Source organism: Rhipicephalus sanguineus, unplaced genomic scaffold (assembly GCF_013339695.2).
Source record: "Rhipicephalus sanguineus isolate Rsan-2018 unplaced genomic scaffold, BIME_Rsan_1.4 Seq11130, whole genome shotgun sequence".
NCBI lineage: Eukaryota > Metazoa > Arthropoda > Arachnida > Ixodida > Ixodidae > Rhipicephalus > Rhipicephalus sanguineus.
In genome coordinates, this window is record NW_023614348.1 from 1 (window position 1) to 23,517 (window position 23,517).

At 45.4% G+C, this 23,517-nt stretch overlaps 1 protein-coding gene across 1 annotated transcript in view; it reads left to right on the plus strand.

Moving 5' to 3' along the window:
- Positions 1 to 338: 338 nt before the first annotated feature.
- Positions 339 to 23,517, plus strand: part of LOC119376180 (serine/threonine-protein kinase mTOR-like) — a gene marked incomplete at its 5' end in the record, with an annotated part of 36,509 nt that continues 13,330 nt past the window's right edge. Inside the window, 3 exons of the mRNA XM_037646112.2 lie at positions 339 to 431; positions 8,639 to 8,773; positions 23,284 to 23,413. Coding sequence (XP_037502040.2) covers positions 339 to 431; positions 8,639 to 8,773; positions 23,284 to 23,413 — 358 coding nt within the window. The remainder of the gene's footprint in view (positions 432 to 8,638; positions 8,774 to 23,283; positions 23,414 to 23,517) is intronic.

Below are 23,517 nucleotides of genomic sequence, written 5' to 3' on the forward strand. Positions count from 1 at the left end.
TCATGAACCACGTTCGACTGACAGCAAAGGACAGCAGGTGCATATTTCGTGGGTTGTAGTCTGCCCGTGACGTCACGGGCAGACTTGACACGTCACTATGAAGCCGCCCTCTCGAAACCGAAACCGAAACTGCTGGTTGAAAGAAGCGGTATTAAAAATATATGCAATGCATCCCCAGGCACCACGACACTCTTTTTAGGGTTCTCGACACCCGTGCTTTCATTTAGAGCAACAACCCAAAAAATTTTTAAATTCATGTCAGTACTCCTTTAAGTTCATGGCTCTGCTTTTAAACCATTGCTGCACTTTTGCCACTTTTCACATTGTGCTCATTCCAGGTGAGCGGGACAGAGATGCGCAAGTGGATGAACGAACTGCTGCCCATCATCATAGACATGCTGCAGGATTCATCATCATTGCCAAAGAGAGAGGTGTGTAGCAAACTACATGACGTGCATGGGCCACCACAGCTTTACAAGGCACTGTCGCAGGCAATGAGAAAATTGTGCACGGGTTCACAAGGACGTTTATTGTAAAACGTTTATAATATGTGCCTTCTTAAAACAAGGCAATAATGAAGATGTAGTTTCAACTAATCCTTGAGCCTATCTTTATAAGCCTTATGTACTGGCCAGCTAATTTGTACTGTAAACCAAGTCTTCCTGGGCGCTGCCATAATCCCCTCTGGGCTGTGGTAATTAGGCATGACCCCCCCCCAAGAATGCTCTGCAAAGGCAACGCCGTCGCTGTGCTTCAGCCTTTGTACTCTCGTGCCATAGTCATACCTGCCAAGTCTCCCGGATTACCCGGGAGACTCCCGGATTTTGAACGTTTCTCCCGGTTGTACGGGTCATAGAGAAATCTCCCGGAAATCCAGTTTTGCCCCGCGCGTCCACTGCTTTGTCTGGCCACATGAGCAAAGTTGTCTGGCCAGTAGAAGAAAGGATCTTCTTTCTTTTTTAACGATGGTAGAAAGGTTCAACTCAGTTTCATTGCGCATGAAGTAGCTGTGCACTTTGCGCCGCAGTCCAGCACTTAAAAGGGTAGTCGATGTCTGTCTAGATAGCGCGTTCGCCAGCGCTCGCGACCGTCCCCGTCTCAACGGCGCCCCTGTATGGTCCCTTGCCCGACAAAATAACTGTAAGCAAGCGACGACAGGCTCGCCCGCGGAGCGATGTTATGCGCATGTGCCCTGCGCGCGACGGTGACGGCCGGGTCCGTTCATCTCTGCTTCAACCGCGTTCGTCCCTAGCGCTAGCGCGCATTACTCGCACGTGAAACAGACGATGCGTAAGCGATGTTATTGGTTTGGACTCTGTACAGATCAGCGGCGACCGCAAAATCCCGCTGACAGTAGGCAGTTTTAGAATTGCGTACGCTAAGTTAGCGTTAGCGTTTGCGGCCCGCTATTTCCGTCACTTATACCGGGAGCCCGCAAGCGCTTAGCGTAGGACGCACGCGCAGGCGCAGTTGCGCTAAAAGCCAGCGCAAAGCTTTGCGTACGCTGTTCTAAAACTGCCTAATGTACATATAATTGCTATCGCAGTACATCCCCCCCCCCCCCCCGCGGTTGGCATACTTTATTCCCCCTCCTCCCGTGGTCGAAATAGTTCCCCCCCCCCCCTTCCGGTTCAGTAACTCTCCCGGATTCCGTTTCTCCAAACTTGGCAGGTATGCATAGTCCAGAAGGAGATGCTCTTCTTCTCTGTTGAAAAGGTCTATAGCTAGTGGTTAGTATTTATTTACTTTGGAGCACAGATGTGGAGTGCACCACTCTGACTTACCATTTAGCTGATGTCACATTGTTCTGGGCAAGGTTTTCTGCTTTTCAGAAAGTATAGAGAATAATGACTGAATGCGCCGTATAAGATTGTTGCATGCCACAGAAAACAAAAGAGCTTCAATTTAAAATTACATAAAAGCAAGGTGAGTACTGGAATTACGGCACCTTAGTTGAACGGGGCCCTGTTTTCAGTTTTGCAACGTCACGCATGTGGCATTATGTTAAAAAAACATCCAGTATGGTGTTGCAAATTTTGGTAGAAGCCACTATGCGTTGGTTCAGCAGAAGTCTTAGTTGGTTTTTTGCACCCACATGATCTTCTCAAGTTCACAGTGGTGGCATGGGCAAGTATGAGCAGCTCTGAGAAATCAGTTGGTTACATAAAGGGACCTTGCAACAACTCCAAGAAAGTTTGTTGGGCAGCACCAATAGCAGCATCAGAGTGCAGGAAATTCGAGCACTGAGTGCGACGTACATTCCATCACTAATTGCACTATGATCATTGGTTGTAAGTGTAATGTGTACTTTACGTTTGTGCTATACTGCAAGTTATTAAAAAGAATTGTGCTGTGGCATCTTACAAACACTTAAGATATTGCAAAAGTTATAGGCGGGGTGTTGTACTATCGAGAACAACGCATCAACGTGCCAAGTGCTCTCCGTACCAACAGGCACCTCACATGTACTTATGTAATTAGGGGACACACCATGAGCGGTGAGGTTCAAGTGGGCAGTGCCTGGTCATGGAGGCTGTTGAAGATGGAAGGTGGGGACGATTGTGCACTGCGCACCTACAATCGCCATGCAGATTGGAGTGTGGCATTAAAGGAGGAAGAAGAAGGCAGCCGTGCCATCGGTCTCTATTCTTTACATTTGGTGCTGTGAAGCCCGTGATTACAACTCCGGTTGGAATTGAGACAAGACAGTGATTCATGGGTTGATGAGGCGGCATTCATCACCTGGAGGTTTTTAAGGAGTGAGCACATCACGTTTAGTTCGACTCTGGTCTGTCCTTGCCCTTCAAGACAATGGCCCGAGGTTTGCAAAGCTGGATGTCCATGAAAGAAGAAGAGGCCCATCCTTGTCAGGCCAGCCCTCGGAGCAGCTAACGACACGTCTGCCCGTCCACTGGATTTTCACTTCAGCAGCAACCTAGAGGTTTGCGAGGCCAGGACAGTGAGCTTCTGCTGTGACAACACCTGTCCTGCAGGCCACACCAGCATTGTTGATCTTGACGCATAAGAACTGTGGACTTGCAAGCGTGAAGGAGACAGATCAGAAGACCAGAACATGAAGGGGCTCCAAGATATGCGGAGAACATTGCATGCAGACATCTAAGAAGTCATGAAAAAGTGGCATATTACTTTTGTCCTGATCGCCGAAAATCGGTAAGCTCAAGGAATATTGCTTACATTTTGAATTGATGAGACAGGAATTGAATAACGTAGACCGCCAGATTCATTGCGCTATACACCTTGATGAACTAGAAGGTAACATCGAGAATTGTGAAAACTTTGAATGCAACATCTTAGACGCTATATCAGACTTTGAAGTTCAACAGGGAGAGAGAGTATAAACATTTATTCTGAGCAAGCGCACTGTGCACCCAAGGTTGGCGGCCTCCTTATTCCAGGTAGCCGTGGGCCTTCGCCATCTCTCGTGCCCGTTGAACCAGGCTCAGAATCAGAAAAAAGACCGTTGGATGCACTCGCACAACCAGCAGGAAGTTCAGTGGCGAGGTCTAAACTGAGCTTGATTTACTCGCAGGGTGAGGGAATTCCCGTTGGTGGTAACGGTGAGAAAATTGTCAGATTAAGGAATTCTGCTACCAATGTTCGACACGGCTTAAGCAGTGTAACTGTAAGAATCACGGGTTCCAAAGATGAAGCACTGACACCACCTGCATCTGAGCATAAAACGATCGAAGCAAGTTCCAGAAATTGTGCAGAATGTACAGTTTCAAGACCTGGCACACTGTCATCTGTCGGATTGGGAGCCGTTAAGGCATTCACAGCTATTCTTTAACTGGAGCTCGTGATGCATCCGACACGACTTCGCAAGAAGCATTAAACGTGTGCCATGATGAGAAAAGAGCCAAATGAAGGAAATACACTGAAGAAGACACGCAAATTGGGCGAGTTGGTGAGGTTCCACTGTAAAAATATAAAACAGCACTTTCTTAAACACAAGACGAAGGAAAAAGAGGCACACATGGCGTTGAACTTGTAAGTGGCTTAATGGAAAAGCGACACATACTTTTTCAAGGCGAGCGCGCATGCTCATTGTCAAAGCTGATTCTCTTGTCAAACCGTAAGGCAAAGCCTTGTGTGAGCTCCCTAGTCACCCCTGGTAAACAGGCCCATTTCCTTTGAAGATAACGCCAGGGAAGGTTGGCTAATGCAATCACTTGCTTTTCTTGATATGTGGAATGCCTCAGCTACTTTTCAACAGGACCACCTATGTTGGCAGTATGCCCCCAGGAGCGAGAAGCCACTTCTGAGCTACAAGTCGTGTCACTCCAAACTTGTAAAAAACGGCATGGCCTCTGGCTGCCTAGGAATGGCAGTAAAGAAGTCTTGTGCTCACAAGATGAGTACTAGTCTAGAGACCCAGGTGCATTGCTGCAGGGAAGACGGTTTCAAAGACTCTGTTCTTGTAGAATGTGTTAGTAGATTAATGAGAACATTGAAACCGTCGAAACGCGACCTAGAGCAGCGCAGTAATGTGGATGACTGTAATCGCAAGGTAGCCGTAATGCCTTACGTGCATTCTCTTTCCCACAAGTTTTGGAAAGTAGGCGCCAGGTATGGTGTTAATGTGCTGTTCTCTGTTCCTAATAAAGTGAGCAAGGTGGGAGCCACAGTTCAAAGGAAGATAGAGGCATCGGGAAGAAGCTCAGGCTGCCTAATAAAACATGTTAACAAGTTTGTTCCGTGCAAAATCGCTGTTGTGTACCAGATACTGTTGTCATGCGGCCGTACATACATAGGGCAAACAGGCCAGTGCATTAAGGTGAGGCTTCTTGAGCACAAGAATTCATTACAAAAGAAATCAACTAACTTGTCCAAGCACTGTTCTGAGTGTCTGTGTGTGCTATTTTTTGTTGACACAAAAATCTTGTTTGTTCATAATGACAGCTACACAAGAGAAGTAGCTGAGGCATTCCATATATCAAGGAAAGCAAGTGATTGCGTTAGCCAACCTTTCCTGGCGTTATCTTCGAAGGAAATGGGCCTGTTAACCAGGGGTGACTAGGAAGCTCACACGAGGCTTTGCCTTACGGTTTGACAAAAGAATCATCTTTGACAATGAGCATGCGCGATCACCTTGAAAAAGTATGTGTCCTTTTTTTTCATTAAACCAGTTTCAAGTTCAACGCCGTGTGTGTCTCTTCTTCCTTCGTCTTGTGTTTAAGAAAGCGCTGTTTTATATTTTTACCATGAAGGAAATACCAATGTTCGCGAGACTAATACAACTGTGGAGGCCTGAACGGCAGCATCTGCAGAAACGTAATCGCTGTGCGTGATTCAATCAGCACCAATAGTTGGAAGTGTGAACGAACAAGCATGCTTGCACAAACTTTGCAGCTTTTCAAAAGCAATGCAAGAACAGTGCAAAATGACCACAGGAAGCCTGGAGACCTCCAACAATATCGATCCTGACGATGAATCCTTGCCAAAGCAACAGCTCTCTGGGAAGCAGAAGCAGATCTCGAATGCCTTAATTTTCGTAACTTTTGGTGCCAAAACTAGTTTCAGGGTCAAAACACATCATAAGCACCATATTCAGATATCAAATACAGATCTTGAAGGCCATGCTTTTGCTGATAGGGCTGAAAACACATCCTTAGTGTCACACCCGCTATATCTTGCAGCTAATCTCATAGTCACGCCAGTCTAAGCTGTGTGAAAACTGAAAAGCCAACATGGCCATTCTCTATGGCTGCTTGGGCAAGCTTGAAGGGCCATTTTGTGACATATACTGGAACGGTGCCAAGTTTGCTAAGTAACAGCAGCGTTCCCAGTGCTTTGGATCCTATGGGAGCTTTGCTGGGACAAGTGAAAAATAATGTAGTAGCCAGGGAAATGAAGCTGTAAGAACATAATGGAAGGATTGTTCTGTATTGAGAATTTCATGAGAGCTACTGTGTGTTACTTGGCTCCTCAATCTATTGATTTCATGCCGTTGTAAGGCACAACAAGTTAACCCTCGTTTCCCCCTATTTTCTCTCTTATTGAATTGGTATATGCCAGCTTCACACAGTGGGAGCAGAATCCATACGTCACATGTGTCCTTGTGTGATCTCTGCATAGATTTCTCACAGTGAGCATCTTTCCAAATTGGTGTTTGTATTTCATCATATTGCATCATTCTTTTTTACTCTCATATACCGCATTGAGATAATGCTTTTCTGGGAGAGGGAGCAATACCACATGCCCTCATCTATGAGTCATCCGCTGTGGCACATGCATGCTTAGGAGTGGAAAAAGAAAAGAACGTTTCTCTGGTCTGGTTTCGGGGAAGACATGCACTCCTGGCTCTCTTTCTTGGTTCGTACGTGACAATATATTCTCTGTGGTGCAATACATAGGCATAAGCACTGTATGACACAAAGTAAGACCTGTCCAGTGCTTGTCCAACACTGCATTGGAGGAATACACATCACATTTAGTTTTGCAGTCAAACTTTATTGTAAGTGTATGTCTGTTACAATGCAATGGTGGTGAGTCAGCTTTTGTTTACCTCACGGTTCTCTATATCGATTTTCAGTTTTATAATATTTGCTTCGCTTTATACAGCTTGAAACGTACGCATTACGGATAATGCCAGGATTTTTTTTACTGAGGCGGGCAGCCATGACAAGTGAGTTCCTTTGGTGTGGCAGGGAGGCAGGAGCTTATGCATTGTGATTTGACTGGTTGCTTGGAAGGGGGGCAGGGGCAAACATTTTGTAGGGGTGGTTGCCCCCTCTGTGCCCCCTCTGTGCCCCCCTGGTGCCACCCCTAATTGGCATTGGCTCTGCATCAATTTTTTAGAGCACAGCTCTTAAGCATCTCATAATGCTGCCATCACTCCAGAGATGCTAAGTGCCATTGTCGAGAAGACCCGGGAGAGTGTGTTGTTGAAGCAGACACTAATTGTCGCCGCAGAGTAGGCACCCTGCCATTTGCCTATTGTGAGCTAAAAACTAGGGGTGTGCGAATATTCAAAATTTCGAATATTTTTCTAATAGTGTTTGCTATTCGATTCGATTTTCACTGGAATTTTACTATTCGAACAATTCGAACTTCCCAAAGACCATACAGTCAACATCAGATTGAAAGTGACCCCTACAGATTTTCAATATGCTTCACCTCATTACACTCTCGTATTGCGGCAAAGCTGCCTTTCAAGCTCCGTAACGGCCGAACTTAGCCAAGACACAGAAATCGTTCGATTGGAAGTGGTCCCTAGATTTTCAATATGCTTCACCTGATCACACCCCCGTATTGCGGCAAAGCGGCCTTTCAAGCTGCGCTACGGTCGCAAATGTATTAACTCATGAAAACGCTGGTTCGAACATGGAGATAAAAGATGTGGCAGAGGTGGGGCTCAATTAATGCTGTTTTGGACCTGATATTTGGGCAGGAAGTGCGAAAAATCGGAAGCCGAAGCTTTTTAGCATCCAAAATTTCAGATGTTCTTATACATCGACGTCTACGAAGCAGATTTGGAACTCCGGACTTGAAGGGAGCACACCCTTGTCCGCCACATCAGTTGGGCTTCCACAGCAGTTGAAAGAGGAGGAGAGGCTGAGGAAATGGCATCTTTGCCTATCACATGTAAAATGTTGTCGGCAACACTTTGGTTGCACCAAATCATGTACATAAATAGAATTCGTCCTCTACATTGCCTCATTCTTGATAAGACAACTATGAAACACCACTCCACCAGTGCTTCATCAACCTAGCGAAAAGAAACACTTTCATGTTGCTATCTCATAAGAATATGCTTAGGATTCCTCTCCAACTTTTTTTTCTGCAATTTCGCTTTGAAGTATTAGAAAAATATTCAAGAAATATTCCAAAAATATTTTAAAAAATGTTGCAGTGGCTTAGCTCGGCTATGCCAGGATAACGTAGCGTTAGCAAAGGTTCAGCTAATTATTCTTAGCTTTCCTGATTGTCTAGGATTAGCTTGATTATCATGCTTACTGCTGCTCCAATGACACACACACGGTATACGTATTATATGGCACATGTATGTTTTGCCAGGCAACTACTTCGGGATCCGATGAGTTAAGCTTCTCGGCTCTTCTGCGCCGTTGAGCAGCATTTGCGCTCTCCTTCTCCATGGCTAAACCACACTGGGAAACGCCAGTCAGAGGCGCTATCAAGCGGCTCCAGCACAGTGTCAGATGGCGACTGCACAGCGAAGGTGAATAGCTGCACGCGCGCCGGCGCCAATTTGTCTGCCAAGGCTACGACGTCACTCCTCTGGAAAGCGCAGACCGGGGAATGCGTTACTCCTCTCGAATGCGCAAACCAGCAGCGGCGAGCCGTGCGCGGCAATGGTGGAGAGCGCGTGAGATGCCGGCTCCGGTGAGCCAGCTGAGTGACATCACTGATCCTCGCGCATTCTCAGCACGGCTCATGAGGATCCATGCAAAATCGGCTCCGGCTAGGCAAGTGTAGCTAACGCTACAAAATATTCGATTCGATTCGCACTCACACTTCAATATTTGAATTCGCTTCGCACCCAAAATTTTGCTATTCGCACAGCTCTACTAAAAACACTTCAACAGCTGTGCTCAAATTTTGCAGTACAATATATCCTAATTGTCGGTGAAATTTTTTTTGTTTCCTCTATTTTCAGATCAGCCTCTGGACACTTGGTCAGCTAGTGGAAAGCACCGGCTACGTAGTTGAGCCATATCACAAGTATCCCACTCTCCTGGATGTGCTTCTAAACTTCCTCAAGACGGAGCAGTCCAGTAGCATTCGGAGAGAAGTGAGCACACCCTTGCATGTACTTTTTTACTGGCGTTAAATTGAGCCTGTGCACAGTTTCAGTGGCCATGACAATATGTTGGTGGTTCTTACTACAGTGAACATTATGGTTCTTACTACGTACAGTAAATTCCCGTTATGACGAGTTCTCGCTTATGCCAAACACGGGAACGTTTGTTTGGTTTCCCATAGACTCAATGCAAAAAAATCTTCTTAATACGAACCACCTAACAGGTACTGTTCTGTTAAGACAAACTTTCGCAGTGACCGCCACTGCTGGCGATAGTGTGCGGCGGACATTGCAGTCTTGATGGGGCATTCTGGCAACCGAGGGAAAGCAAAAAAAAACTTAGCACTTTTTGGCACAAAGATACTAAGTGAATTGCACCGCGGAGGGAGAGAGTGAGATAAGAGAAAAAGAAAGGTCTGTGTGTAATGCGGACGCCTTCTCCACACCTAGCCTGTGGATGGAGGAGGTGCCCACTTCATCAGCGAAATACAACAAGAAAAAAGTGTTATGAGCCTTACCACAGGCTTTACTTCTGGGACCCCCAGCTGTTGTGCCATTTGTATTCTCCCAGCATTCTACTGTTCCCCAGCAGGAGTACAAAGGAGTACAGAAGGAACGCAAGAGCAGTGGACAGAGAGGTAAACACAAGAGGAGTGGGAAAAAAAAGCAAAATGAAAGTGACAATGGAGACAAAAATTGTCAGCTTCCTGTTAGAGGGGTCAGCATAGAGAAACATGCTTTCCTATTGGGTTACGTCAGATGCATTGTCATCGCTGTCATACAGTGGCAACTGAGAACATTTTGTTGTCATTTTGTATAGGTTCACAAGGGACCTGTGTGCATTGTATGCAGTGGTTCTACTCCTGCACCAAAGTGTGCCAAAGTAGATTTACTGCGCCATCACGGTAAAATCAATGCAACTTGTGCCAATCTGCACCACAGCCTTGGGTTTGACGGTGTCTATCACCCACCATCGCACTGCCGGCTCATCAAAATATGTGAAGCTTTATCTTGCAGCCACCAAAGTTACAAAGACCAAAGATTATTAAGCGAACTAAACAGCGCTTGCATGTGTGTCCCGATTAAGCCATGACACCATGCATGGTGCCTATGCACTTTCTGTTGCACAAGTGGGCTCGACGGAAAAATGTGCTCTCCTCAGAGCCTCGTGACTTCTAGGTCAACCGATGACTATCAAGTGCTTTGGCAATTCATCAGCTGACGACGTCTGTTCCAAAAACGCTGCTGGTAGCTCCTTTCAAGCGGCGTACGGCATGTAAATAAGCACTTGAACTGGTACAGCGCATCACGAGAAAAAAGAAGAAACGGCTGGGCCGGGCCGGGCTGGACAAAAGTACAGAGCGCTATAAGACAAGTACAAATCAACGCGTACCTTCACCTACAAAGAAAACGCCACATAAATCCCACAATATACGTGCACAGCTGGGAATGGGAGTCGCAGCCCCAAAAAATCTATTCTCCCCTTTTGAGGACATCTTCAACAAGGCAGTGGGAGACCTGGCTTGCTAGCAAGGATTGGGAGAGCTAGCTGGCTCTGCTCGACCAGGCCCAGCGAGCCACAAAGGCCAGTGAAGCCATTGTGGCTAACAGCGCAACTAACGTGGACAAAAATGAGAAGGGGACATGGCACAGCGCTGACTTTCAACTAAAGTTTTATGGCAGCTTTTGAAGCTTTTGCAGGCTATCCGCCTCGTGCGCTGCTGCTTTGAGTTGTACTGGTGGCGCCACCAACGGCGAACGGTGGAGAAAGGTGGATACGCGCGGCTCATAGAAACCCTGGGCAAAGCGCTCGTTACTCACCGTTTTTCTATTCATTTTTCATTCTGGTTTGATATCTGTACTGCTGACGCTGCTCCACTAGACAACCATGCCGTTTGTTACGTCAATTGTTCTATATTATTTGTTTTAAAATGACATGCCCGTTTTTATATGCGTGTGCGCGATGCACTGCATACGTTTCTTACGTGCATGTGTCCAAGTTGTTTGCGTGATCTGTTAACACAGATGAAATAAAAACTGTTGCAGTACGAAACAGCATTCTTGTTTTATTGAACACCCCGAACAGTACAACAACAATGACTATTACTGCTGTATGCCTGCTTATGAAACGCACAAAAGACCATGCGTTTTTATCTTCGCCCAACACTCGTAGCACTCAACTAGGCCAAGAAAACCAAAATCTAACTTGCTGAACGTTTTAACAGCTGTCACACAGCTGCATAATAATGCGTGGAAGTACTTTAGCAAATGACCAACAAACATTCACACAGCGTTTTTTTTTTGTTCACAGACCGTGTTAACATATGGGAAAGTTCTAACTGCATTGCAATCACATATTTCGGAATATCTAATCACTTTCACCATTGAAGCCACAGTCCTCTAACACATGCGCCTTAAATTGAGCATGGCATTACTCAGACTTATATAGGAAATGCGCACGCGTGGCATTACTCAGATTTATATAGGAAATGCGCACGCGTGCAATGTATCTCGTATGCTATATTCTCCTTTGGTACGTGCAACTCAAAATAAAATGCGATTCTAGAAGTAATGTTCGTGGAGTAGCGAGCATATAGCAGGACAACTACTTACAGCTTCACTTACCTTTGCAAGAACAGTATTCCAATTGCAATTCAATATTAACCGACGCAACAACAATAACAACACACTTGTTGCACACAGGCGTACCAGGTTGACGCGCGAGGCCAACCGCGGTATTTTAAGTGTAGCACAATCGTGCGCGTATAGTACGCTAGAATATTCTGGCACAATGTCGTCAAGCTTGCAGTCACTTCAGCGGTTCCCACGATGTAGCACCAGTTGACGTCCTCGCGTCATCAAACTGCTGCGACGCCGAGAACTACACACACACAGCTCACTTGGAAAAACGCGGTCTTGCAGGAAGCCATCTTGTCCAGCAACCAACGGACAAAAGTACACAACTGAGGCGTCTGAAACATTGCCGTTGATGAAATGGCAGCTGAACGAAATCAGGGTTCATCATCCGACGTGTGGTCACCGCCTTACACAATATTAACGTTGCAACGTTCAAGGAAGACGCAACGAAAGCGACGAGCCCAGCCGGCCTTGTCGGGTGCGTTGTCGACTACACAGTGCACAGCGCGTGCTCTCACGGCCACCGAAAGAAATAAAAGAAAGTGGAGAGAGGAGTTAGCTTGGAGCATGGCCAGTCGGTGGAAGAAAGAGGATGTGTTGCATTGTCGGTGTGGCGTGTTGTCGAGAGATGGCGCTAGTTTGTTTTTGCGCAACGGAATCACAAACTTCATTCAAAATGCATGGGATCCTATGGGGGGTTGGGAGAGAGTACAACCGCCTTAGCCGAGCGGTGGTGCCACCATACCGATGCACGAGGCGGATACTCCTACTATGACAGTGCTTAGTTGCACAGAGTATTTTGAGTTGAGTGGCTATAAATGGCCAAGGCCGGGTTGGTCACGAAGTGTTCAGTACATGTTGTGTACGTTCTCGCTTCCTTCAGTAAAAACTTGAAAGTCAGTGCGGTGCCATGTCCCCCTCTCATTTTCGTCCTTGCTAGTTGCACTGTTAGCCACGATGAATCTGTACCAACTCACCCAGTATTCCATCCTGCCAGTGGAGCCCTGGACTGAGACCCCGCCCACATGTCCAGAAACCTTATAATCAGCAAAAGTTTTCACTACTACTACGTACACGTGTGCCGCTAAAAAGTCTGTGTCACTTTTGTTTCTGGACATTTCGGAACATCGGAGGAACCTAGCGAGACATATATAGAACATTGTGGAATTTCGCGTCTATAGAAGAGCAACACGAATGGTGGGAACACGCCGACACTTCTCCTGAAGTACTACTTTCTCTATGAATCTTCATCCAGAAGAGGTTTTTTGTAGTTACTTAGCACATCCACGTATGCATCTGTCGCACTTTGCCGTAAAAACTCCCTAAAAAGCCCCCGTTCTTTTCAAGCCTATGAGTGGGAGGGTCCATACTTTATGTGGATTTTTTGCTTGCTTTTTTTTTTACAGTTGCTGTTTCGTATGAATGTGTGCAGCTGGGAGTAGCGGGCCTATTGCTGATGGCCCGGGAATCGGAAGCTCACTTTGAAGTGGCTACGCTATTTAGCACATCTGCTCCTTACCTTCCCGGGTCAATCACTCAGACCCTTGATTGATCCAAATGACGAGCGAAGATGTTTAGCACATGGCACAGAGGTGACGTGGCGGAGGCCATTGGGGTTTGTAAGGCCAAGTTGTGAACGTGCCCATCAACATTCAAACCGCAACAGAGTCTATCGCGACACATTGACGACAATACCACCATCAAGGTTATGAGTGTTACGAGTAGGCTTCCACTGATCTCTGCTAGGGAGGCTTCACTGCAATGTACAATGTGGGAAAGCCAGCTTACAAAGACCAAGTTTATGCCCGTCTGCTGCCGACTTTGCTTCTAAAAAAAATTCAGGAGCCCTTACCCTATGGGGGAAATTGGGGCAAGCGAAGCTCGACGTGGTCGTGCCTAATGTACTGCTTTTCTTTGCAGAATAACAGATATTTGGGTAAGTTGACATACAAAATTTTTTAGGGCAAAAGTGGAAAGGAAAGAAATCTTGGTAAGAGAAGAACACAGTGCACAGGGCGAGCACTAGACATCAACTGACTTTATTTTGGAAAAGAACCACGGAAAGTATACCCCTTAAAGGCCAACTCTGGCAATTTTGGCCATGTCAAAGTAATGGTGCTTTTATGTTCCTGAGATGCTCCCGTCACGGGTCTGATAGCAGAAATAGTCGGCAAATTGGGCAATAATTTTAAATAAGCAAAAAAGCGCAACACCGAAACCGAAACCCAAGTGAGCAGTACTGTCTTTGCGTGACGTATAAGTCGGCAAAAACTGGAAATCGTGCAAGTGCAAGGCATGCCGGTCCCGCCAGCGCGTAGTATGAAAGCTGTGATAGCGGCAAAGAGCAGATGCTCAGGGGAGAGGTGACCCTGTCGCAACAGCCGTACCATGTCTGTGACTGACTGTGCTACGTGCACAAGCTCCTCGGGGCTGCCAGAAAATGACAGCTGCGATTCGGATGCATTGGGATCACAACTAGTTTGATTACTAGTGGTTAATTGTACTCGGGACTCTTGACGTCATCGGGGTCATTTCCAAAATGTCACACTCGTGGCGCGTATCGTGTCCTACATTTACCTTAATTTCTCGATTAGTAGAGCACTGCCGTTGACAATATTGACGTTTCAGACGTTCTCACACATTGACCTTTCACTCTGACATAAATTGTTATTTGACTTTAATATTCCTTTAAGCTCTTGGTAACTTGTGCTCCGCCTTAAAAAATTGCCATCGTCGTGAACCGGCATGCGTTTTCTTCATTCTCTTTACAGCGAAGCTCTTTAAGCTATCAGTAACTTGTGCTCCGTCATGCAAAACTCCTCAGGTGGGTATATGCACCACAGGAATCGGGCAAGCCCCACTACTGTGTACAGCAGATGCGAGTGTCAAACAAAAACACGTCAAAGAGAGAGGAAAATAGAGGGAATAAAGATATAGAAGGACAAAGAGACTGAAAAATATAGACAGAGAGAGAAAGAAAGAGGAAGTGATAAACAGAGATGGAGAGAGAAAGAGGAAGAAAGAAATGGAAGGAAACAGATGCAAAGAAGAGATACAGGGAACAGAGAGCAAGAGAAACAAGGAAGGGGCTTGGCACCACTAGTGCGAAGCTGCCATGATTTTTGTATCTTGCTGTACTGCCTTCTCGTGACCCTCGGCTAAGCTTTCTTTGGTGCTCGCAAGGTGTGAGTGAGGAGGGCTTTAGTGAACCTCGCCAGCTTCACAAGTCGGTTACTGCAAGAAAATGCACCGCCGGGAAGAAACTTTTTCCAGGGGAATATAAGGCATTTTTTATTGAAATATGAAGGCCCAAGGAAGTTTTTTATTATCTTTTGTTCTGTTGGCGCCGAGGCGCTCGCTGGCGCCGTTGACAATCCAGTTGCTGTTCCCTTCGTCTTTCCTCGTAGGCACGTTGCTGTTCCAGAGTCGTAATCACGGCGGTAGAAAATACGAGGCATCTATGCGGTTAATGTATATTCACATTTTGGAAGCGTGGGCGTGTAGCCTAGTAGTTAAGACACTTTGAAGCTAAAGGCCGTTAATGATGATGATAATTTTCTGTTGGGTAGGTAACTTTTGTGGAGTTACGAATGGCCGACTTATGTACAGGTTTGCCGTAAAAGTGCACTGCACACGTCATAGATGGTGGAGTGACTGCATCAGTGGTTGCAGCAGATACATTGGAAGGGGTGTGACCGCGGCGGCTCTTGTGTCGGCGCAGTTCAGTGGCACTGCTGTAGTACGACATCATATGTGGTATATATGAAAATGGGATGTGCACGTTAAGGCACTGAGTCTACGAATTCGGTTTTGTGTGCTACACCGGCATATCGAAACAAGCAACCATTCACGGTTCGTGCATCAACTGCCCATTTGGAAAGAATGTGACCTGGGTGAAGAGAGAAATTTTCACTATCATACCGGTCATGAAGCAGTGATCAAAATAAAATAATTGTGTAAGGATCAGCTGAGAAGAAAAAGAAGCTGCCTTTCACCTTCGAGTCGTCCTAGGGGAACGCACCAGAAGGGACCGTGTGATCTTTCAGCATTGAGGCACTGTTGTATGTTGCGGCATTTGTCTGCCACTTCTGCTGATTTAAAGTGCAACATTTTATTAACATCAAGACTATAGCTTTCTGGCATGAGCCCTGCACTTTGATAATCACTCAGTTGTATTTATAGTATTTTTTCATAATAATACACTTTTATTGATCCAGTATTCTATTTGCTTGTGTCGAAAAAAAATGGCTGGAGAGGTTTTTCCACAACACCCAACTGCATGATGCCCTTATTTATGCATTGTCAAGTGAAGTAATGAGTGCTCCAGAGAGCATTTTCCTCCATGGGATTGGCAACAAATCGAGATAGTTATCTAGCCCTTCGTAACAGCCCCTCAATAATTATTCTGCTGTGTGCACGTAAATGCAACTTTCTTCTCCAATGCACTTTAGCATGTGAAATTGCCTGCTCCAGGGTGCTCCAAAATAGAAATTTTTGCTGCTCCAAAAATTGCTTCAAATGAGAAGTCCTCGGTAGCATCACTGATTGTATCAGTTCCCAGTGAAGTGCAAATTGTGATGTGCTGCTTTCATTGTGCAAGCGTATGACAAAGGAAAGTTATTTTGCACGCTGAATATAGCTGCGTTGTGTTTTTTCTTGCGTCCGAGGCTTGTAACCGTCAGTAGCACGAAGGGACATCTTCGGGTGGATGCCGATAGGGAAAAATTACTTCAGGACGAAAATGGAAAAAAATATCTGGACCTCAAAGATAACTTGGTAGTCTGCACACGAGATGGCTGTCTAGAAGTGATCTTAGACCCAGCAAAACAGTATCACACAAGAAAATGAACTGCCAGAGAATAAATTTTTCATTATTTGAAGGCAAATTGCGCTTGTCTCTTACTTTTTATTTTGAACTCGTGAAATCAGGTGCATGCTAGGTTCATGTAAATACGGTACTTGGAGACATAGTTTTTATTAGGTTGAGCCAAATAAATGCTTGTCATTTTTCCCCTATTGTAAGTCTACTTCATTCAGGGTTTTCAAATAATATATTTGGATAAGTAAAGATGTGGCACCTTTTGTAAGCATCCCGTACCTTCACGGTGTATCACATTGGTTAAAAAAGGTGGGCACTAGGTTTGGATGCGGTGTGGTTTTTTTTGGCTGAGGACAAGCTTGGCCGGATTTGTGCGGCTGTGGATAAGAAGTTGTTGGGGCAGAGCAAGCGGCATCATGGGTGTGCTATAAAGCACCGCAAAAAATTGGTTGAGTGCGGCAGGGAAGTGGTGTGTCATATACTGTTGTCATGTGGGAAGTGCTACGTTGGGCAGATGGGCCGGTGTTTAAATAACAGATTATCAGATAATAAGGCTTCATTGAGGGGACCACCTTGTTCAAACCTGTCGTTACATTGTAGGGAGTGGAGCTGCGTGTCCTTGCTGTCAGATGCACTTTTTTATTAACATGCCTGGCGAGACATGCGTGGCGAGGCCCTCTATCGTGTTGCATGCCACCGAAATATATATTTCTTGAGCGCCAGCCACTAAATCACATCTTGTTTGTTTCTGTTTATATTTTGACCACATGACTCTTTGCACTAGTATATACCGCATACACTCGACTAAGGGCTGCTCCCCCCAACTTGGCAGTCCACACAAGGGAGAAAAAAATCTCGCCAGCAAATGGCAGCGTCGTCGCATCTCACGTACGGTGCATTTTGTGGGAGCCACCAGATGGCAATAGCTGTCCTGCAGCTTCGTTGTGCAGCGCTATCTGTGAGCTGTGGGCACGCGGCCCTGTCTGGGAGATCTTGTCGCTCTTCTCACCGGTGCCATCGATCCAATGAAGCGATACCGATGAAGACATCTGGCGAGGATGTCCGCAGCTAGACGCCAGATATCCCATTGTTAGGTATATATATGGCACGATTAAATAGGTTTTTCCACATATGGATCGAAAATTGAACCAAAATTTCACACTTCCGTGGAAGGGCCGCACCCATCAAAATTACAGAAAAAAAGTGTGGCCCTTACACGAGTGTATACGGTATGTGTGTGTTTTTCAATAAAACTCAGTTGATAGTTTGCGCTGTGTTCGTGTGGTCCTTTCTTTGCCCCTGTTTTTTACGCTACAGTCTACTAAGATGCTGAATCAACTCGCCCAACACGCCGCTCTTCTGGAGGAATAAATGGGTCAGCTTCCTGGGGTGGTGGGCACGTCTTCCATTACAATGAACTCTTGTGCGGACAAGCATCATACAAGGGCACCATGTTGTTTATCTGCAGAGGTGTCTGCACTGATTTCTTCTGTTGCGTTGGAAGGTGAAAGACAGCTTATGCAAATAAAAATAGTACGATCTTATGTGCACCTTGATTTCGAAGGTTGAGATAGGGAAGTTTGTGCTCGAAGCACATCAGAAGCTGACTTGTGTAGTAGCTTCATGCAATAGCTACCACGCTTAGCACTTGGCAACAAACACTGCTTTTTCTTAACCCTTTCAGGGTCGAATTTCATCGCCAAATGTGCCCTCCCCCCCCCCAAGGTCGATACTTTTATTGCTTATTTAAATTGCTCGGGCGTATCTGCTTCGAACAAAAATTTTTTAGGGTGACAGTTATGTGACAAAAAAATTGTTTGGGTTGTTACATACACATGGTTTATTCATGAGTAACAAGAGAAATTCTAAAAAGCTTACACGACTTTTTGAAGAAACAATGTGTTGTAATAATAATTCACACGTGTACAAAAATAAGCACACCAGAATACGCCGCTCAACTCGCAGCAGAGCAACCGGCGCGTACTTCCATAGCGTAAGTGAACTGTGTGGGCGTGCGCACCGAAGAAAAACATTCTGTGGTTGTGCGAGCGCCTGGAAAGCAAATGAAGGGAAAAACGAATAATAATCCTTCATCTCATCGACGAGATCGAATTGGTTTTTAATCAACGAGACTGAATTAGTTTTTAATCAACAACGAGACGGAAGTGGTTTTTCTGAGTCCCCAAAACGGGAAACGCAACCACGGTGACATTGTTTGTGCAAGTCAGCGTCTGCGCAGAAACCGGTGTAATTGCACCCCAGTGAGCAATAAACGAGAGAGTAGCAAAGCAGTCACCCTTTGAGAGATTCAAAAGGAGACAGCCATCAGTTTTGTGAGTGCAACAAGTGGGAACCACCCGAAGGATGAAACCGAAACTAGCTGCCGCGCGTACATCATTGACCATTTTGAAGGTGTTCATGGGGGATTTACAGAGGCCAACACGCTTGTCTAGAAGGCAAGAATGGCACGCTCTGGTGCCGTGTATACTGACAGCATTTTGTGCCTGTTAGGAGTTCTAAAAAGAAACAAATAAGCACCACACATGCACGTGAAGAATCAGCGGTCTACCTGTGTATTTCAAATTACATGCCGATCCTGACCAGATTCTGCTTCAACGTGCCTTGATTCAAATTTTGTCAGATCCTTGTCACGGGTACTTACGGCCTGTTATAACAGAGTGGTTGCTTTTCCTGCACACCAGGTGCAGGCAATTTTGATATCGCTATTAAAGTTCGATGATGAATATCTCAAATTACCTACAGCTGTTGCGATATGTAGAAAATCAGCACGCCATAAATTTTGATGCCCTACAACTTTCTCATATAAATGACTGCCCTCAGGCCAATAATTTAAGGGTTAATGAACAAGTTCTGTTAATTAGTCCCTTCATTGTCACTTTGGCTGTGGCAAAGTACTTACGCTTCGGCGTAGAGTTCGTTTGCAAATATGACAAGAGCGTAACTATCGTAGGTTTCTTATTTTAAAAATCTGTATTGTAAAAAAGAAACACTGTATGGCTCTCGTGGCTCTTGTGGGAATGTCAGTCGTTGATATTAGAGCTGCTGTTAAAATTGGCTGTTAAATGAGACGGCGAACGATGACGATTTGTTGGGGGTATCGGTAACGCCAGTAGTTGACAGAATAGGTTCTGCTTTTGTCTCTTGTGACACTTTTTTGGGGGGCTGCGTGGTAATGTTGTGCTGGATTGTCGGGCTTAATCGTCATGGGTGCCTTAGGCTAAAAATATTTTTGCCACACATTCGCAGCAGCATTCAGAGCAGCTGTTATTCTACGTGCCAAGAAAACTGACAACTGTGCAGTGGGACACTTGTTTGGCGTTTCTGAACAGGTGGTACAGGAGCAGCAGCTGTAGCATGGCAACAGTTTTCCATGTCAGGCTTAGCACCAAGTTTATTGTGGTCGGAAGTCGGCACGCTTTGTGGATCTTGCGGCATATGTCATCGGACTAAGTGATCGGTCTCTACTTATGACATGCAAAACAGTCACGCAAGTGGGCCGCGTCTTCACCTAGGAAGCGGGAATATTAAGGATGCACTTCAAAGCCAATAGGGCCTGGGCATCGAAGTTTATGAAGAAGACTGGCTTGAAGATGACTAGTTTGGACGAGTGGACAGTTCGGCAACTACGTGAAGAACTTCCACGTGCAACGCACCCGCATGTTCTTTCTCCCTTTTCTTAATTTTTGTTCTTTTTTCTTTTCGTTTTAGACGTGCGACTAGAAGACATTCACAGTGAACTTGTAAAGCAGATATAGACATTGCAGAACTGTGTAAGAGGATGCAACGGTGCTCTTCAATTGATATCTCAACCCATAGAGTTTCTTACAATAATACCTAGAGGGGAATCTGGCGCTAGTGTCTACGCGAGCTCCTTGAGCAGCGCTTCAACCACCATGGGAATGATGGGAAGTACAGGCTTCGGATCTGCTTCGGATGGCTTTCGTTCTTGAGATTCACAACGCGTGTTTGCCTAATGTAAAACAAAGTGATATAACATTATTTCCAATTAAAACCTGCTTCATTCTTTCGTACGTAAAACTTATTACAAAAAGTTCGTGTGACCATGAGATGGAAGTGAAAATTGGACAAATTCAACCACCAGGGTATGCATTGCCCTGCAATTGTGTTCCAGATTTGGCATCACCAAATAATGAATTATTTTTTACAACACTTGAAAACAAACACGCTTCTTTTTCCCTCGAAAGTACGCATTATCTATTTATGGAAATAACAGTACTGTATTGAGCGAGAAACACTTAACGTGCCGTCTGCTACGACGCCAGGTGCGTCTGTCCAAGTGGCCTGCCCCCAACGCATCGCTCGTTTTGTTGTGAAGTCGAGTCAGAGGAGCGTGACGGTGCGTCTACTTAGCTTCGCCGTCGTTTTGCAGCTGATTTGAACGAGTTTTGGCAAGACGCGCTTATCGAAAGACGTGAACTCTATGCAATTTTTTGCACTGGCATGGGACGCTACCTCTGTGCGCAGCGGTGTGTGCACGACGCTTTACTAAAACTGCCATATACAACCTGTAAAGCTGCTACGAAACGGCAAATCAAGAGATCTGGCGGTCTTCAGGCTTTTTGAACAACAAAGGCACTGCTTGAGTGCTTTGTAACGCACCCCACTACCCATGCCTCGCGAAGAACGAAACTAAAATTGTAGAAAAAGATCCGTAGACAGTTCGCTAGCTAACGCTATCCAATCCGAAGCCTGTACTTCCCATCATTCCCATGGTGGTTGAACGATCGCAGCGCCAGTTTCCTCTCTAGGTTATTGTATGAAACTCTTATGTCTCAACCATTTTGATACAGGGCAGTGATGCAGGGCAGTGATGTACAGGGCAGTGATACTTACATTATTCACCATCTTTGAACACACGGTAGACATGCAGCAGCATTTCTGTGTGCTTTAAGCCTAGTCACAGCTGTTTCTTATGCATTTAAAGGGTCCAAAGTCATCGAACATCATTTTGTAACAATATCATCAGGTTCATTGTTTTAATATACTATGCATGCTCCTCTGATGGAAAGTAATGTCTGATGTGCCTCTTCTATCACTTCTGAAACGTAAATTTAGCTGCTCCCAACCTGCATTTTACCGGTTCCCAGGAGTGCTTTTAGGCACACCGTTTCAGTTCCACTCCCGATAATGTCATGAAACGCTCTAATCTGCATTCAGCAATCTTTTAATATAGGTAAACAACAGCAGTTAAAAATGTTTTAGAATTGGGATGAGCGCTATATTTTTTTCATTTTATTTCCTTTTCTGCAATGCTTTATCTTCCTTTAAAGGAGTACTGACACGAATTTTAGAAATTTTCGTATTGTTGCTCTTAATGAAAGTACTGGTGTCAAGAACACTAAAAAGTGTATCTTGGTTACTCAGCACACATTTAATATATTTTTAATACAGCTTCCTTGAGAAACAACTTTCAGTTTCAATATCAAGGAAGTGGTATCACAGTGACTTGTAAACACACTGTGACGTCGGTCTAAGTCACGCGGGGACAGCAATTCTTGACGTCCTTGCACCACTCTGTAGTGTGTTTTTAGTTGTACGTGTTCCACGTAAACAATGAAGGGCGCCTACTGTTGGTTTCCATTTTATCCCCGTGAACCTCCTTAGTTAGTCACTCCATCTTATTCACTGCCTTCCTCTACTGCATTTCTCGTCCCCGTGGTAACCGTTCCCTTGCTCTAACTCGTAACCGGTTGTCTGTCCTATGCACTATGTGGCGGGCCCAGGTCCATTTCTTTCTCTTGATGTTAACTAGAATATCGGCTATCCCTGTTTTACAGCAAAAGCTGTTATGAGATCACAACAACGGCTGTTTTTGGCGCCGTAATTATCCACCGCCACCGCCGTTGTTCGTAACCACTATCACGCAAAAAAAAAAAAAAAATATACAGGATGGAATGGGGTTCAAACCTGGGTCCTATGCGTGGAAGCCCAGTATTCTACCGCAGAGCCATGCCGGTGCTTGAAACTGCTTTGCAAAAGGACCCTATGCAGGCTTCATGTCGGGAAGGAAGCACATTAACATATTTTTAATAGAGCGTGGTAGAAGAATGAAATAACTACCAGGCGTCACAGGACGCGAATTCTGTAACCATGCATCGCACAATCGGAATTGCGCAACGAGTTGATTGTTGAATGCTTCCAAGCCATTACAAAGGGCTCTGCCATAATTCTTGATCGTCATAAGGCACAGCATCAACAAAGTGCACACAATGCCTTAGAGGTGTTTAGCGGGTACCACAGTTCTCCGCAGAATGACGAAAAATGGCGTAGTGGCTGGTTTCTTACTTCACTAAAGTTGTGATGATTTATAGCGCAATGGGTTCCTCGCAAGTGCACTTGTATTGGCTGCCAAGGAAGCCCATAAGGCCCCCATGATCCATTTCCTCAGCGTCTCTATAAAGTTCTCCCCCCCCCCCCCTCTCTTTCTCACGTTCATGTATGCTATATAGCGTGGTAGAGTGAAATAACGACCGGGCGTCACACAATGCAAATTACGTAACTAATCGGTCGTTTAAAGCTTCCAACCCATTACAAAAGGCTCAGCCATAATTCATCAGCCGTCGCATCACCAAAGTGCACATAATGCCTTACAGATGTGTAGCTGGTACCTCCGCAGAATGATGAATAATGGCGTAGTGGGTGTTTCCCAACTTCACAAAAATTATGATTTGTGGCATAGTGGGTATCTTGCTAGTGTACTTGTATTAGCAGCCCCAAGAGAGTTTACAACGGGCTCTAGAAATGCTGCTCTTCCTGCTTTCGCTGTGACGGTGCTGCACTTTCCGCGCAGGCCTGGCGCTTTTTTTTTTATTTGGTTGTCTTCCGAGCTCTCAAAGTTAAGCCTACCACATAAGGAAATTTTAATGGTAATAGAAATCATAATTAACAACAATGTTGTGATCGTTGCTGTGGTCCAAAAGGGGCGAGATGTGTTTTTGGGGCAGAGGGTGCTGAGCTGTAAGAAAGAAGTGCAAGGCGACAATAGTTTCTTTCCCTTCTGTAGGCTATCCGAGTGCTGGGACTGCTTGGTGCACTGGACCCATTCAAACACAAGCTGAACATGGGGATGATCGATGACTTCAGTGATTCAGGAGCAGTTGTCAGCATCAGTGTGGTTCCACCAGAAAGTCAAGGTTGGTGAATCACTTGCCCAACTGCAAGTGATCTCATGCACAAGTATTATATCCCTTTGTAAGAAACTTTCTTGGCATAAAGTGTGCATTCAGTGTTAGATCAC